The following is a 15,846-nucleotide window of genomic DNA, read 5'->3' on the forward strand; positions in this document are numbered from 1 at the left end:
CGGGTGGGTCCAGAGGGACCCTTGTTCTAAAAAAAAAAAAAAAAAAAAAAAAAAAATTAATACTTAAAAAAAGAAAAAGCCATTCAGAGCCATGTGTAATGAATGGTACATGCCTATAATCCCAGCACTCAGAAGGTAGAGGCAGAAAGATCATGGGTTTAAGGCCAGCAATGGGTTACACAATGAAACCGTTTCCAAAAATTAAAAACACAATGGGGGGTGTGGGCAAGGGGACAGGGACTAGAGTATTACACATGTAAATCTACTTAAAACACAGAGGAGTTGGTAGTTAACTGCAGCATTTGGGGATGGAGGCAGGACAATAAGGAGTTCAAGGCCAGTCTCAGTCTCAGCGACATAGCAGTCTGGGACCAGGCTGAGCTACACGAGACCCTGTCTCATCAAAACATAATAACATATATATTCAACTTTACATGAGGTTCTCAGAAACATAGATCTTAGTAAGAGAGTGCAGTATCTATGTGTCACAAATAGTCATGGCAATTGGTCGTTAAATTGGACAGCATAGCTGTACAGATTAGTGATTTAAGTACTTAAATACGACAGTGCCTTAATTACAGCTGTCTCCCTACCACAAAAACCAAAAGGCTTTTCAAGCTTAATGAAAAGAGTAGCAGCTCCCAAGCACAAATGCCAGCATTCTTCTTCATCCTGTGCGTTTTGCCACATTTAGCTGGCCCATTAGCTCCTTATACTTTTCAAACAATGTCAGGGAAAACATAACACTAATGGCTTGCCCACTCAGCTCCAATACTGCTCAAGTCCTCAATGAGGCTATAGTTAAACATCTATTTTTGTTCCTGTAGAGTATCTACAGTCTTGGAACTTCCTATAAATTTTCATCAGCAGTAAATTTTAAATAGAGAACAGAAGGGAGTGCCATCACTCCAATTTTTTTTTCTTCTCATCTTCTGGCCTCTCTATTCCATTATAAGATCTGCTTTTCTATAGCCCTATCACTGGACACCTCTTTATATTGTTTATAGGTGGCCTGGAACTCCCTGGATGACCCTGAATTCCTGATCTTCCACCTCAAGTGCTGGGATTACAGGCATGCACCACATGCCCCACTCTATTTTTAATTAGCTTCTCTTTGAGCTAACCTTTCTCCATCAGACATAGTACATAGACAAAATGAATTAAAAATGGATCAGCTCTTTTTCTGTCTTCTCAGAATTAAGGCCAATTAATTGGGGAAAAAGAAATCAAACTCTAGAGAAAATAAAAAATCCAACTTTTTAACCCTTGGTTGCCCTCCTCCATTGTCCCCCCGTGAGAGCCTTGTTTCCTCTACTGTCTGTGGTTATTGCAAAGTACCTGCAGCATAAAGACTGTCTCCTATAAGAACAAGAAGCTAAGAACAAGAAACAGACCCCATTGCTACCCTCAGCTCCAGTGAGTCAAGGCTCTGATCATCAGGCACTTCTGTTTTCTGTTTTTCTTTCTACCCCCACCTAGTTTGTAGCATTAGAGATGGAGTCTACCCATATTATAGTAGCCTGTCTGGTACTGTTAATGGCCTGTCCCATCTGAAGCCCTTCTGTGGTCTAAACCAAGACAAAGAAATTTTCCTACTGTGTGAAAAATTCTTTAACTTTTCTCTCTTCTTTCTCATTATCGTTCAGGGGTTTTTTGTTCCTCAGGATATTTCATTGAAGGTTTTGTACTACCAGAGGCAGTGGTGAAATGCCCTCATAGGCCCTTGTTAACAATTTTATGGTCTAAGATGGTCATATGTATCAGTAGTGACCCTTCTGCCTTAAGATGCTCCCCAGAGTCAAGGGACTACTAATGCAGACCAATGTCTAAACCTTTGCAAGAATGAACACATGAGAAGAAATCTTAAGACAAATGCAAATTGAATACAAGAGATACTGTTCTCCTACACATTTTTTTTAACTTTATGTGTATGAATGCATTGCCTGCATGTACATAAGTTCATCCGTGTCGTGCGATGCCTGTGGAGGTCAGAAGAAGACGTCAGATCCCCTGAAACTGGAGTTACAGACAGTGTTAACCACCATGTGGGTGCCGGGAATCAAATCTGGGTCCTCTGCAAGAGCAGCCAGTGTTCTTAACTGATAAGCCATCTCTCCAGCCTCAAAGATTTTTTTTTAATAAAAGGAAAATCAATTATGACAACAAGGATATGAAGCGACTCGATATCTATGGCTGATTATATTTTGAAACAATCTAGAGAAAAACTTGGCAAAATGTTCTAAGGAAAGCAGCCTACAGACACGGACAGGCATGCTCAAAATAATGTACAATAGTCACCGTCATGCTGCTTATTAAGCAAAATGCTGGAAATTGCCAAGTGTCTATCAATACAAACTGAGTAAATAAAATTGATGTATAAATTCTCAAACAAATATGAAGCAATCACTACAAAAACTGAAATAGCTTTGTATATTACAGTACAGGTAAGCATTTCAATTTTTTCAAGTAAAAAAAAGATGCAGAACAGTGTATAACTATTTGTACAAAAATATACATAAATGTAATACATATAACTTTGAAAACATATCCCCAGGTGGATGAACAAGAAAAAGCTAATGATGACTATCTGGGTAGTGAGAGACTGAGTGACTTGCAGATAAGTACAGAGATCTCTCACTGAGTTTTGACTTTACTACACCTTTTGATTTTTTTTTTTTTTTAAAGTCTGGTCCATGTACTAGCTATTTGGGATAACTGATGATGACTCAAAACTCAAATAATATGGAGGTTTCATATAAAATGAAGATTTTTTTAAAAATACCGGTGTTGTGCAATGCCGGAGGTCAGAAGAGGGCATGAGATCCCCCTGGAACTGGAGTTAGAGAAGGTTGTTAGCCACTATGTGGGACTGGTAACTGAACCCAGGTCCTCCACAAGAGCAGCCAGTGCTCACAAACAAAAACAAAACCACACCAACCAGGTCTATTTAAAGAAAAGGAGTAAGCTCATAAACTTTGAACTGTCGAACAGATTTATAATCTTATCTACACTGTGATGAAAATGGCATCAGAATATTTTAGCTTAAGACTAACATTTTCTACAGCAATCTCCTCTTGTTCTGATTCCACACTCATCAAGTTCAGATTAGGCCAAGTCTTCCACTTGGAGCCACCCAGCATGAGCTAGTCTCAGAGCTACTGGTAAACTACAGCTTTTAATAGCCAGGTTTGTTCTTAATGTTTTTATTTGTTTGTTTGTTTTTATCTTTTTGAGACAGGATCTCCCTACAGCCCCAGCTGGCCTGGAACTCGCAGAGATCCGCCTGCCTCTGCCTCCCAAGTGCTGGGACTAAAGGCGTGCACCACCACACCCGGCTTGTACTTAATGTTTTATAAGAGAGAAAAACAGTTTTCCAGATCCACAAGGCTGAAAGTCAGGTCCTAGATTGCTTCAAATCCACCAGGGTAACATACTGAAACACCTTTAGGAAGACAACCAATTGGCTTCCCTAGGGATTGCACTTTCATTCAAAATTTTGGTAGTTTCCAGTTTCCTCATCTCTATTTCCTTTTCCAAAAGGAAGTCTTAAGTACTTTGAAGGCTGAAGCAGTTCAAATACTCAGCACAGTCACACAGTAAGCAGTTAATGCAAGTTGGATGAAAATCCTAAAAAACAAATGGAGAAATGAATCCTACCTTGAAGAACAACCCAAGTACTAGTTCCTAACCATTACAGAACTGGGAAACTCAGTACATTTCTATATTTAGGTTTCCTCACTCTTCTTGATCCAAAAGTAGTTGTCACATTTTGTATAATAGGTGTTACAGGTACTTGGTTAAATTTATCTGCTGTGTCACAATCTAATATCAACTTAAAAAAACAAAAACAAAAAAATATGCTGAACCTGTTATTCTAGCACTTGAAAGACAGAAGGATTATAAGCTCAAGGCCAGCCATGGTTATAAATAATAACATCCTATCTCCCCAAACAAAACAAAACCAATCTTCATATACACTACAAAAAGGTAACATGCAACTTATAAAGAAATAGCTAAAATGAGATTTAGCTTTAACAGATCATCTATCTCATACTTATAATTTATACAGAAATCATGTAATTTACATATTAACACAGTAACTTCTCTACCTACTCATCTGAGCTAGTTTTAGAACTATGTAAAAATTTCTAAAAACTGATCAAAAATAGAAAACTAAACACACACACTATCTATCTATCTATCTATCTATCTATCTATCTATCTATCTATCTATCATCTATCTATCTATCTGTTTAAAAACGCCACATGGATTTTTCCCTAACTACTAACACTGATCTGAAATTTTCTCAGTTTAAAACACTACGATTCCAGGTTGGAGAGATGACTCAGTGGTTAAGAGTACTGGCTGCTCTTGCAGAGGACCTGGGTTCATTTCTCAGATCCACATGGCTAACAGCCATTCATAACTCCAGTTCCAGGGGATCCAATGCCTTCTTCTGACCTTCATGGGCATTGCATGCTACGGGTGCACTTACACACATGTAGGCAATATACTCATACACATAAAACAAAAATGATAGATATTAAAAAAGAAAAAAACACCAAGATTCACCTAGTTCCTTTCTTTCTCCTCCCTCTCCCTCCCTCTTTTCCTCCCCCTCCTCCCCTTTTTTGAAACAGGGTCTCACTATGTAGCCCTGGCTGGCCTGGAACTCCCAGAGACCAGCCTGCCTCTGCCTCCTGAGTGCTGGGATTAAAGCAATGTGCCACCATGCCAGGCTTTCCTTCTCTTTATTTTGAGTTATTTATTATAAATATTCTGGTAATCTTCACATTAAAAATTTTAGAATGGAGGCAGAGACAATGACACAGGCAAACAAATTAACAGCTTGCTCCCTTATTTGTATGACAGACAGTTAAGAATGAATTTTTTGCACTGTTAAAGAGGGGAAGATAGAAAGGGGAGGGAGAAGGGAGGAGGAGGAAATGACAAAAATCCTATGTAGCCTGCAAAGCTTAAAATATTTATTTTTTGGCCCTCTATACAAAAGTTTGCCAACCTTGTTCTAAAGCTTACTCAGCTGAATTTCAAGTAAATGACATGTTCACAGTGAATCATTAAAATCAACAGTAATTAAGAGCAGAGCTCTTTCACTTGAATAGCAAGTGGGAAACCCTGGGTTCAATCCACAGCAACCCATTCCCAGCCCAGAACAGAGATCTGGGCTGGGGGTACCTGAGTTCAATTCCCAGAACCCACAGTAGAAGAGAGAAGTGACTTCTAAAAATTGTTCTCTGATCTCCACACATAAAAAATACTTGTCCTCTTCATGAATATCACTTAGCCACAACAATCAATTAAGTAATTTCTTAGAATGATAGCACAGAACCAGCACATTAAAGGCTGCCTAACAATGGTATAATGCTGGTCTACACAAAGTAGTGGTACAGCATGGATACAGGAAACCCTTTTCAAACCTGGAAACTCAAACCAACGGGTATATTAAACAGGCTGATCATTTTCTCACATTGCACATCTCTATATTTCACTTGGTTAAAAGAATACAACAGTTCTTCCTTGATTTCTTTAATGTCTACCCAAAGTAAGATAAACTTATCTCAAATATCTCTAATATGTTTAATAATTACATTTTCTTACTGAGAGTTCCCTCAAAATACCTTAAACAACAACAAAACAAAACAAAAACAGAGTAACTTACTCCAGAGCAGGTCTCAGAACTCTGACTTTCAATGCTTCTAATATTCTATTTAACTCCACAAATGGTTCTTTCTGACTTGGGTCTACAGAAAGACCAGATTCCTAGAAAGGAAAGCAAAACAAAAAATACGTTAGTAGTAGTTAAAGCACATTCATTCAAAGTGGTAAAAACTGTGATCTAGATTAAAAATACTGGGCAAACTATCAAAGATAATTTCCTTTTAGCATGTATTTCTATGGCAGAGAGAGATGATTGCCCTACCACTGTGTTCCTGTCAGATTTCAGATGAGGATAGGGCCACGGAATAAAGCTGGGTATGATTGTACAAGTTCAGGCCAATGAAACACAAGCACATACTCTTTCCTGGGATACAACAGGGTAGCTGGAGGTCTGGCTTCTGTTTATTCTGAGCCAGGAAGAGGGGAAGACACCCCCCGCCCCCCGCCACCAAACTACAGGAAGTCTCTAGGAACTTCCCAGGACAGCTATCACATGTGCTATGGACCTATCTTACTACCTCTTCTTTCAGCACAAGAAAAATAAACTTCATTTTTAATTAAGCCACTGCTATTTTGGGGTCTTTACTACTTGAATTCTCAATGATATTATTCACTGTAAGATCTGCATGGACACACACAAAAATCCCAAAAGGTACAAAGAAAGACCCAAGTGACCATTAATGATAAGTGTTTCAAATAGAAAGGGCTTAGATTAGGGGACTGGTTTATAGACTCATTTTATATATTATCATATTACTCAATCCTGAGTTCATTTTTTTAAAACAGAAAATGCAATGGAAAAGAATTGGAGAAATGAATAGGGAACTGAACCCCAGCTCCTTTACAAGAACTCTATATGGGGGCTAGAGAGATGGCTCAGCGGTAACAGCACTGACTGCTCTTGCAGAGGACCTGGGTTCAATTCCCAGCACCCACATGGCGGCTATGAATCATCCTTAACTCCAGTTCCAGGGGAATCCAAAGCCCTCTTCTGACCTCCACGGCACTGCACAACATGGGTGAACTCACATGCATACAGGCAATACACTCATACACATAAAATAAAAACAATAAATAAAATACTTTTTTAAAAAAAGAACTCTATATGGCCTTGGGCACATTCCTTATTTCTCCAGACCTCACACTTCTCATCTGCAGAATAGTAACAATTTCTACTTCACGTGTTGCAGAAAGACATTAAGAGGAGGGTGTGTCTTGGGGCAAGCACATAGTACAGGGTGGCTGCTACTATGACATGGTGCTCCTGTCTAATATAGCTCCTGCTTGCCTCAGGTAAAGTTTAGTTTGAAATTCATTTGATAAATCAACTTAGGCTGTGTTAATAGGAAAAAAAAAACACCAAGCTAGGCCTAGTGGCGCACACCTTTACCTCTGGAGGCAGAAGCAGGTGGATCTCTCTGAGACTGAGGACAGCCTGGTCTACATAATGAGTTCCAGGCCAGCTGGGGCTATAGGGAGACCCTGTCTTTTCTAAAAAAAAATTAAAACCAACATTTTTTAATTTTTCCCCTTCTCTGCTCTATTAAACTTCCCTTTTGAAAGAGGAAACAGGAGGCAGGCATGTTGGTATCTGTCTGTAACTGCAACACTGGGGGAAAAGAGGGGGTCAAGGCCAGCCTGGGCTACATAGTAAGACATGGTCTCAAAAAATCAAAAGGAAAATAGGAAAAGTAATATCTCTTTTGACACCTTTGATTCCTGAGCTGGGACTAGCCTACCAGACACAGAATAAAGAAAGAACAATTTGGATATTAAACTTTGGGACTAATTTATTTTATTTTATTTTTATTTTATGTGTATGGTATTGCCTGGATGTGAGTTAAGTACACCCATGTTGTGCAATGTCCGTGGATGTCAGAAGAAAGAGTCAGATCCGCTGGAACAGGAGTTACAGATGGTTGTTAACCACCATGTGGATGCTGGGAATCGAACTCCGGTCCTCTGCAAGAGCAGTCAATGCTCTTAAATCTCTGAGCCATCTCTCCAGCCCAGGACTGTAATTTCTTAAGGAAAGAACAATTCAGGCATTAAATTTCAGGATCATAATTTCTAAGCACTTAAAAAATTTCTTAGCAAAATGAGGTCATACGTGGTAATTAAAATCGACAGCTTGCAGAAGATAAAGCCCCACTCTGCAGATGATGTAAACTCTGATGTTTGCCTTCTTATATGCCTGGTTGGCACATGAGTTACCTGGCAGAGCTCCTCCGCTACATCCAGCATTCCCTGTCGGAAGAAGTGTTCCACCATCACCTCATTGAGAAGTCGTTGGCTGTCTGCCTGCCAGCAGCCATCTATTCCCACACTGCTAATGTCAGAATCAAAATTCTGGGAGTAAAAAAGAAAAAAGGAATCATGAATAGGTAGGTGTTTTTTTTCACTCCTCCCATGAGAAAGAAAAGTCACTTTTCACTTCAATATTCTCAATAAGTACCCAATTCAATTTATCTACATACCATCACTGAAAATTTTTCCTAGTGCCTCTTTCTAAATCTTGTCACACTTGGGGATTATTGCTAGAAGAATAAATACATACATTTTTAGAGAATTTGGAAAAATATTTTCTGTATACCTATTTCTATGAAACTAAAAAAACATCAATAAACCAATTTCTAGGCATTATATTACAACGATTTCAGAATCACGCTGTAGTAACTAGTAAAAACACTCAATATAGTACTGCCTGTATTGTAAAGGATAGAAACACATATACCTACCAACATAGGATTGCTAAATGAACCACACACACCCCAACAACTACAGTCCTGAGACTGGGGGTGAAGGAGAGAGGGGATGGCCAGGTAGTAAAGAGAGCAATCTGTATTGCTAGGTTTACACTTCAACTATGCATACACAGTTCTGACTCTACACAGCATACTACAGACTTTGAAAACTAAACTAGGGTAGACTGGCTCCTGGGTACTACACTCAAACACATATGAAGCATGTCTGACATTGAAACTGCAACCCATTGAAGACTGGAAGTCAGCATGTTCAGGCTACAATGCAAAATTATCTGCCATACAAAAAAACAAGGAAAGCTCAACTTGCACAGGAAACACAGTAACAGACACCAAGGCAAAAACGGCACAGAACTGAAATCAAAGACATCAGAGTTGTTATTACAAAGCCACTCTGCAATAAGGGAAAATTTTTTTAAAAAAACCTTTTTGGGGCTAGAGAGATGGCTCAGTGGTTAAGAGCACTGGCTGCTCTTGTAGAAGACCCGGGTTCAATTCCTAGCACCCATATGGCAACTGACAACTGTCTGTAACTCTAATTCAGGGGATCTGGTGCCCTCTTCTGACCTCTGCAGGCACTGCATGACACAGGTGCACTTACGTACATGCAGGCAATATACTCATACACAGAAAAATATTAAAATATTAATTTTTTTATTCTACTTATTTCTGTGTGTCAAGGAGGGTATGTACATACTACAGCACCTGTGTGGAAGTCAAAGAAAAATTCATAGGAGTCTATTCTCTCCCACCATGTGGGTCCTGGGAATCAAACTCAGGTTGTGAGGCTCTGCAGCAGGTGCCTTTACCCACTAAGCTATCACTAGCCCAAGAGGGCAAACAATACTCTTAAATAATAGAGACATGTAGTGAAGAAATAGAAGACACTAACCAAAATAAACTCATTGGGTATACTGAAAAACAGATCCAAAGTGGCAGTGCAATAAGGCAGCAAATATCTATAGAAATTAACCAAACTTGATCAACAGAAAAAAAAATTATAAAATACACAAATGAGCAGAGCCTCAACAACTGAGAAGATAGCAAAAGAGCTAATGTGTCATTAGAGAACCAAAGGAGGGGAGAAAGTTGCCCAAGAATAAACCCACAGATACAAGCAGCTTAGGGAACTCCAAAAATAAGCTCAAAGAAGGCACTCCAGTGCCTCAATCAAAATGCTGAAACCTAAAAACATAGCAAAATGAACTAACACAACCCAAAACAAAAAAGGCAAACTGCCAGAAAAAAACGGCCTATTGGGTGGGAAGATGGTTCAGTGGGTCAAAGACCTTAGTTCAGATCCCCACAACACTGAACACTGGACACAGTAGCATGTACCTATAATCACTCCTGTGGCAAGATGGGAGGCACAGGTAAATCTCTGGAAGCCAGGCTGGCATACCCAGCAGGGAAGAAGAGACCCTGGCTCAAACAAGGCAGGTGAGGACACTTGAGGTTGTCATCTGACCTCCATACATGTACGTACACACAGAGAAAAAGAGACAGACAGACAGACAGACACACACACACACACACATACAGATTCAAAAGAAAAGTGGTCTATTACTTATAGAGGGACTATGAAACCAAAGGTTACAGATTTCTCAAAAGAAACCATGGAGTTCAGAGAGAATATTTTTCTAGTACCAAAAGAAAAAGTCATTATTTCCAGAATTCTATACTCAGTAAAAATATCCTTTAGAAACGAAGATGAGGTAAAGATACTCTCAGACGAAGAAAAACTAATGTGTTACTGACAGACTTATATCAAGAGTGAAGTAAAGGGGGGGTAAATCTGTACCAAAGTCTCAAAATTTTCTCTGCCCAATTCACTTCTGCATTTATCTTGCATAGGCACTAACCCATAACAAGCTTAAAACTGCTTAATAAAGAAAAAACAAGCACATAAACCCAATGAGACAAGAGCATTTAGATGTAACTGAAATTACAATCCTAGGTAACCATTGCTTAAATACAGTCCTAGCCAACATGATACTAGTTCACAGACATTCAAAAACAGGTAGGAAGTAACCTGCAATAGCAACTGCAAACAACCTACTATTTACAATCACCAAGACAGTATTCCTCTCCAAAACTGAGCACACTTTTCTGTCCCACAGTAATCTTCTGTTTTTAGGTATCCAGTCAGAAGCATAAATAAATCAAAATCTGGAATTGCTCAGACAAAACAAAAATAATAAAACAGTATTGTTCTAAATACAAATTTTTATTTTCTAAGAATTTCCTTATTTAAGTTTTATCTCTTTGAAAATTCATATATGTACACAGTATTTTTATAGTACTCACTCCCCACTACCCTCTCTCTCGTCTTCTTTTTTCCCTTAATGATCCATGAGCTTAATTAGGGTTGCAAACATGGGTGTGGTGTTATTTACTGGAGCATGGGCAACTCAGTAGTCAAGAAAAATGACTCCTCCTCCTCCAGCAGCCATTAACTACCAAAAGCTCCAAAGCTAAGGGGTGGGGCCTCATGAGCATCATTATTTTTTAATAGATAATAGTAGTACTTAACCCTAACCAATGGAAATAATACAAATAAACTAAATGCTAAAACAATGCACATACAGATTGCTCCACAGCACTAAAGAACTACAATTGCTTGAATAAGGTTCTTTTTAAAAAAATTTTATTATTTTATGCCTATGGGTGTACTGCGTGCATGTAAGTGCACCCATGTCGTGTGATGCCCACAGAGGACAGAAGAGGCCATGGGATCCCCTGGAACTGGAGCTATGGACAGTTGTTAGCTGCCATGTGGGTGCTGGGATTCGAGGCCAGGTCTTCTGCAAGAACAGATAGTGTTCTTAACTGCTGAGCTATCTCTCCAGCCCTATAAGGTTCCTTTTTAAGAAATATTTTGTTTATTATTTTTATTTTATGTGTATGAATGTAGTCTGCATTTATACAAGTGCATTGATGTCATGCAATGCCCATGACGGTCCAAAGAGGGTGCTAGATTCCCTGGAACTGGAGCTATAGACTGTTAGCTGGAATTGAACACAAGTCCTCTGCAAGAGCAGTCAATGCCCTTAACCGCTGAGCCATCTCTCCAGCTCCTGTATAAGGTTCTTGAATTCTGCTCATCAGATTCTTCATTTGAGAGTTAATTCATGGCAGCTCACTGATACTTAGTTTTAAGCAAAGTAAATTATTATATTTTGTGTTGTCTACAATTAGAACACTGGAGTAGGGTGGTATTTTGATCCTCTTCTGTATGTGACTAGAAACCCAGAGAGTGAAGGGATATTTTACTCCCCAAAAGGCCATTTAATTGAATAAAATAATGGGTCTTTAATGGCATAACTTACTACAAACCCAGGAATCTGCTGATAATTCTCTAAATGTGTAAGTACACAGAAATAGCAAGAATCATTGAGACCAAGACATGTCCCTCACTAATGTGTTAACATCACTCAACCCAAACACCCAAACCAAATAATCATTTAATGATTATTCCTCAACCTTATCAACCTCCTACTCATCTATCATTAGGTATTTAATTCCCCAGGAAAGAAAGTAAACAATCATGGAAAATATGCCTTCAAAGATAATTTTATTTGGTAATATGTATCATCAGCTTGTTTGTTTTTTGAAATAGTCTCATATATTTCAGGCTGGCCTCAAACACTATGTAGTAGGGATTGATCTTGAACTCCTGATCCCCTTCTCTCTGCCTCACAAGTGCTGAGATTACAGGTATAGAGAACCATGTCTCACATGCTGACACAATTTTAATTATTAATCACTGACAGATACGCTCAAACAATGGAATTCCTTGAATAATCTCCTTAATATATATTAAAAATGTTGATTTCCTAGAAAACTTTAAACAATGCTACAAAGTTTTACAAGGACACCCTTCACATCTCTATTTCCTTTAGTAAGGTCACTACTTTATGGTAAGAAAAGTAGAACAGCTCTTACAGTTGGAGTATCTTTAATTATACCGAAGCTGTATAGCTTACCTCCTAGCCTTAGAAAGTAACTGAATAAACAATGCATTTTTTTCTGATTTCCCTTCTACCACTCTAATGTTTCAGTTTAAACCACTGAGGAACACAGGAAATATTTCAGTTTATATCTGGCTGCACATAGTAAAAATTAAAGCTAAGATTATAAATGGAAATTAAGGGAATGCAATACAATGTCAAACACCATTTGTTATAACTGTGTGGGTTCTTACTCACTGTTGCATCAGAGCTGGCATCCTTTCCAGCTTCTGTTGCTAGGTGACCAAACACATTTCCATGGCTACCCAGGAAATCAGCAACACTCTAAACTGTCCAAGGTAGCTAACAAGGAGAAACAGCTGTTTATTATTAGCATCATCTGCTTTACTTTTTCCTTCCATATTCTTGTATTTTGAGACAAGGTCTCCCTGTAGCCCCAGCTGGCCTGGACCTTGCTATGTAGAACAGGCTGGCCTTGATTTCAGAGATCCCCCTGCCTCTGCCTCCCAAGTGCTGGGATTAAAGGCGTGCGCCACCACGCCCAGCTTCCTTTCATATTCTTAAAGCACCTATAATCCCAGGACTTGGGAAGCAAAGGCAAAAGGATCTTGAGTTCAGGGCTGGTCAGGGTTAAACAAGACCCTCTCTCAATTAAAAAACAAGCAAATAAAGCAAAGAGAAGCTTTGCATGCTATTCTTAAATGGGGAGGAAGGTTTCAAAGAAGAACTAAAAAAGAAAAAGCATTCAACCAATGGCATGTCTACCTGGAGAAGATGTAATGGCTTAGAAAGAGAAATCCACAATAACCTGGTGACTGTGGGGCAAGGGAGGATATGTTTCATGAAACCTCATCACAAAGCTGTGAAATTAAACATTCCATTTATCCTATCCCTCTGGCCATTTCATAAACATGCTTATAATGAAATCCATCAGTTTAAGGACTAGCTTTCATTTTTCACTTAAACCTATACATTCCTCAAATACATTCATAAATCATAGCTACTGAAATTAGTAGTAACAATACATGGTAAAACAGTGAATTCTCTTAGTGTTAATTTTTTTTAACTTCTCTATCTACTTTCAAGAAAAATTGGGGGGTTGGAGAGATGACATAGCAGTTAAGAGCACTTGTTGCTATTGTAGAGGATCTGGATTTGGTTCCCAGTACACACATGGATGCTAACAATTGTTCATAATACCAGTGCCAGGGGATCTAACACCCTCTTCTGGCCTCTACAGGCATTGCATTTACATATATGCAGACAAAATACACACAGAAAAATATAATAGAAAAAGAAAAATTGGTATATAAACCCAATAGTGGGTTATTGTTGCACTTGTAAGGAATTAGTTTTCTTTTTCAGCATTTAGTTAATACAGTTTAGCCAGAGAGACAGACTCCAAAGAACTCTCAGAAGACTAAGACCTGGACCCTGGCTTCCCTCAAACTGGGGGAAGATAGCTGCTTCACACACATTCCACACAGATTATGTTCAAGAGTTTGGAAACAAACACCTTCAATTAATAAGAAAGACAAACAACCTAAGAGGAAAACAATGGGCAAAAGAACATGAACTGCACCAAAGGAGGCCATCTTGAAACATGAAAAGATGCTTCACCTTAAAGATAAAGGCAAAGTGAGTTTAACCAGATACTACTTTACATCCATCTTATTAATCTTGAAAGATTTTAAAATCTGGCAATACCAAGTGTAGTGAGAAATGAGGAAACAGGAGCAGTCATACAGGTTGGGCATGGCTGTCAATTAGTACAAACTTAGGGAAAAATTTGGCAATACTCGGTAAAGCTGCTGATGAGGTTCACAGTCTGTGATGAACTAAAATCTGTACTGGTATATACCAGACAGCAGTTCTTTACAGAGTGCAGACTGGAAAGAAACTCAGTAGTGTAGTATAATTAGCACTGTGTAGCTGAAGTTGTTGACTCTATACCTTTTTTGACTCCTATAATCTCTTCTGTATAATACTAATACTAATACCTCTGCTTTTTTGTGTGGTATGTTTTTCGTTGCTGTTTCCTCTCTGCTTTGATGGGACAGGAGATTCACACTGATAGGTTTTTACTTTATAAATCGGGTATACCAAGTCAAGCTACCTTGCTGAGCTTTTAAATGCTGAGCATGCTCCATAACTTCACATCTTGTCACACGTGCATCACTGTCCCTCATTTCACAACCATCTGATCTTTCACATATCAACCCACTGCCCCACTGTCCCAGTATCAGAACAGACCAGAGAAATGTGACTGTTTTATTAATTCTCCTAAAGATGACATATATCTACCATTCTACAAGAAATTCTTGTCCATAGAGCAGGTGCCTTCCAGGGCACTAAGGATTTTTTTCTCCCAAGAGAATTCTAGTTCAGAAAGGTTCTTCAAAGCCTTAATCTAAGTTTTAATCTCAGCTTTTATCATTTGCTCTCTAGCCCTGTAACTTCAGGCAGGTTAAATATAAACCTTGGTCTTCAGAGCCATACCCAGAGACAATCATATAATCTCTACCTTACAAAGTGCTGATGAAGATTAAGTTACATCATGTACATAAAACCCTCTACTAGTATCCATCCAATAGTAAATACAATTACAACAGCTAAATTTGGGTCAGTCCTGCCCATCAAGTCTAATGCCACATTTAAAACAATCTCCATTATAAAATACAAAATATTTCTTTAAAGTTCAATTTATCATTGTTATTGCAGGAAGAGGGGCACACATGGGTCATGGCATACATGTGGAAATTAGGGAACAATCTGCAGGTGGTCAGGCTTGTATGTGAAGGGCTTTAACCAGCTAAGCCATCTCCAAGACCCTCCATTAGAAAGTATAAAACAAACATAAAAAGAGTAACAAATTCCTTAATGTAGCATGACTTAAACTGGGTGTGATAGCACATATGTCTCTAATCCTAGCATTTGAGAGGCCGAGGCAAGAGGATTCTGAGGAATTCAAGGCCTGCCTTGGCTACTTGAGACTGTACCTTAAATATCAGACCCACAGAACACTTAAATTCAGTTATACACTGAATCTGCATTTGCAGTTTTACTGGATAGGTCTTTTGTGCCTCTTAGCTAACCTGCCTTGGATGCTAGACCAAGCACAGTATTTCAGTCTTTCCACTCAGGCCAAGTGGGGATCCTCCAGGCCTGCACCCTAATGTAAGACTTGACTACAAAGCTTCAGGCTTTCTTCTGTGGCCTGCACTATAATTCAATAAATCATTATCATTATCAACTAAACAACGTACCTTCATTCAGTTTGGAACAGAACTTTAGTAAGAAAACAATGTAGGCTCATAGCCTAGAACAAGCACTATGTATGGCCCACTATGGCAGGTCCTACTGAAACCACATAATTTTTAAAGCAAGAACTTTTATCCTGACTTTTAAGGTCAAGATAACTTTTTTTTTGTTT

General features: G+C 38.7%; 1 protein-coding gene across 3 annotated transcripts in view; it reads right to left on the reverse strand.

Moving 5' to 3' along the window:
* Rmnd5a (required for meiotic nuclear division 5 homolog A) overlaps nucleotides 1-15,846 on the reverse strand; it is a 55,671-nt gene that overhangs the window by 14,651 nt on the left and 25,174 nt on the right. For all 3 annotated transcript variants that reach the window (XM_008836731.3, XM_008836730.3, XM_008836729.3), the window contains exons 3-4: nucleotides 7,895-8,029; nucleotides 5,682-5,782 (exon numbers count right to left, since the gene is read on the reverse strand). In XM_008836731.3, coding sequence (XP_008834953.1) covers nucleotides 5,682-5,782; nucleotides 7,895-8,029 — 236 coding nt within the window. The remainder of the gene's footprint in view (nucleotides 1-5,681; nucleotides 5,783-7,894; nucleotides 8,030-15,846) is intronic.

This window comes from Nannospalax galili, unplaced genomic scaffold (assembly GCF_000622305.1).
Source record: "Nannospalax galili isolate Female #2095 unplaced genomic scaffold, S.galili_v1.0 scaffold138, whole genome shotgun sequence".
Classification (NCBI taxonomy): domain Eukaryota; kingdom Metazoa; phylum Chordata; class Mammalia; order Rodentia; family Spalacidae; genus Nannospalax; species Nannospalax galili.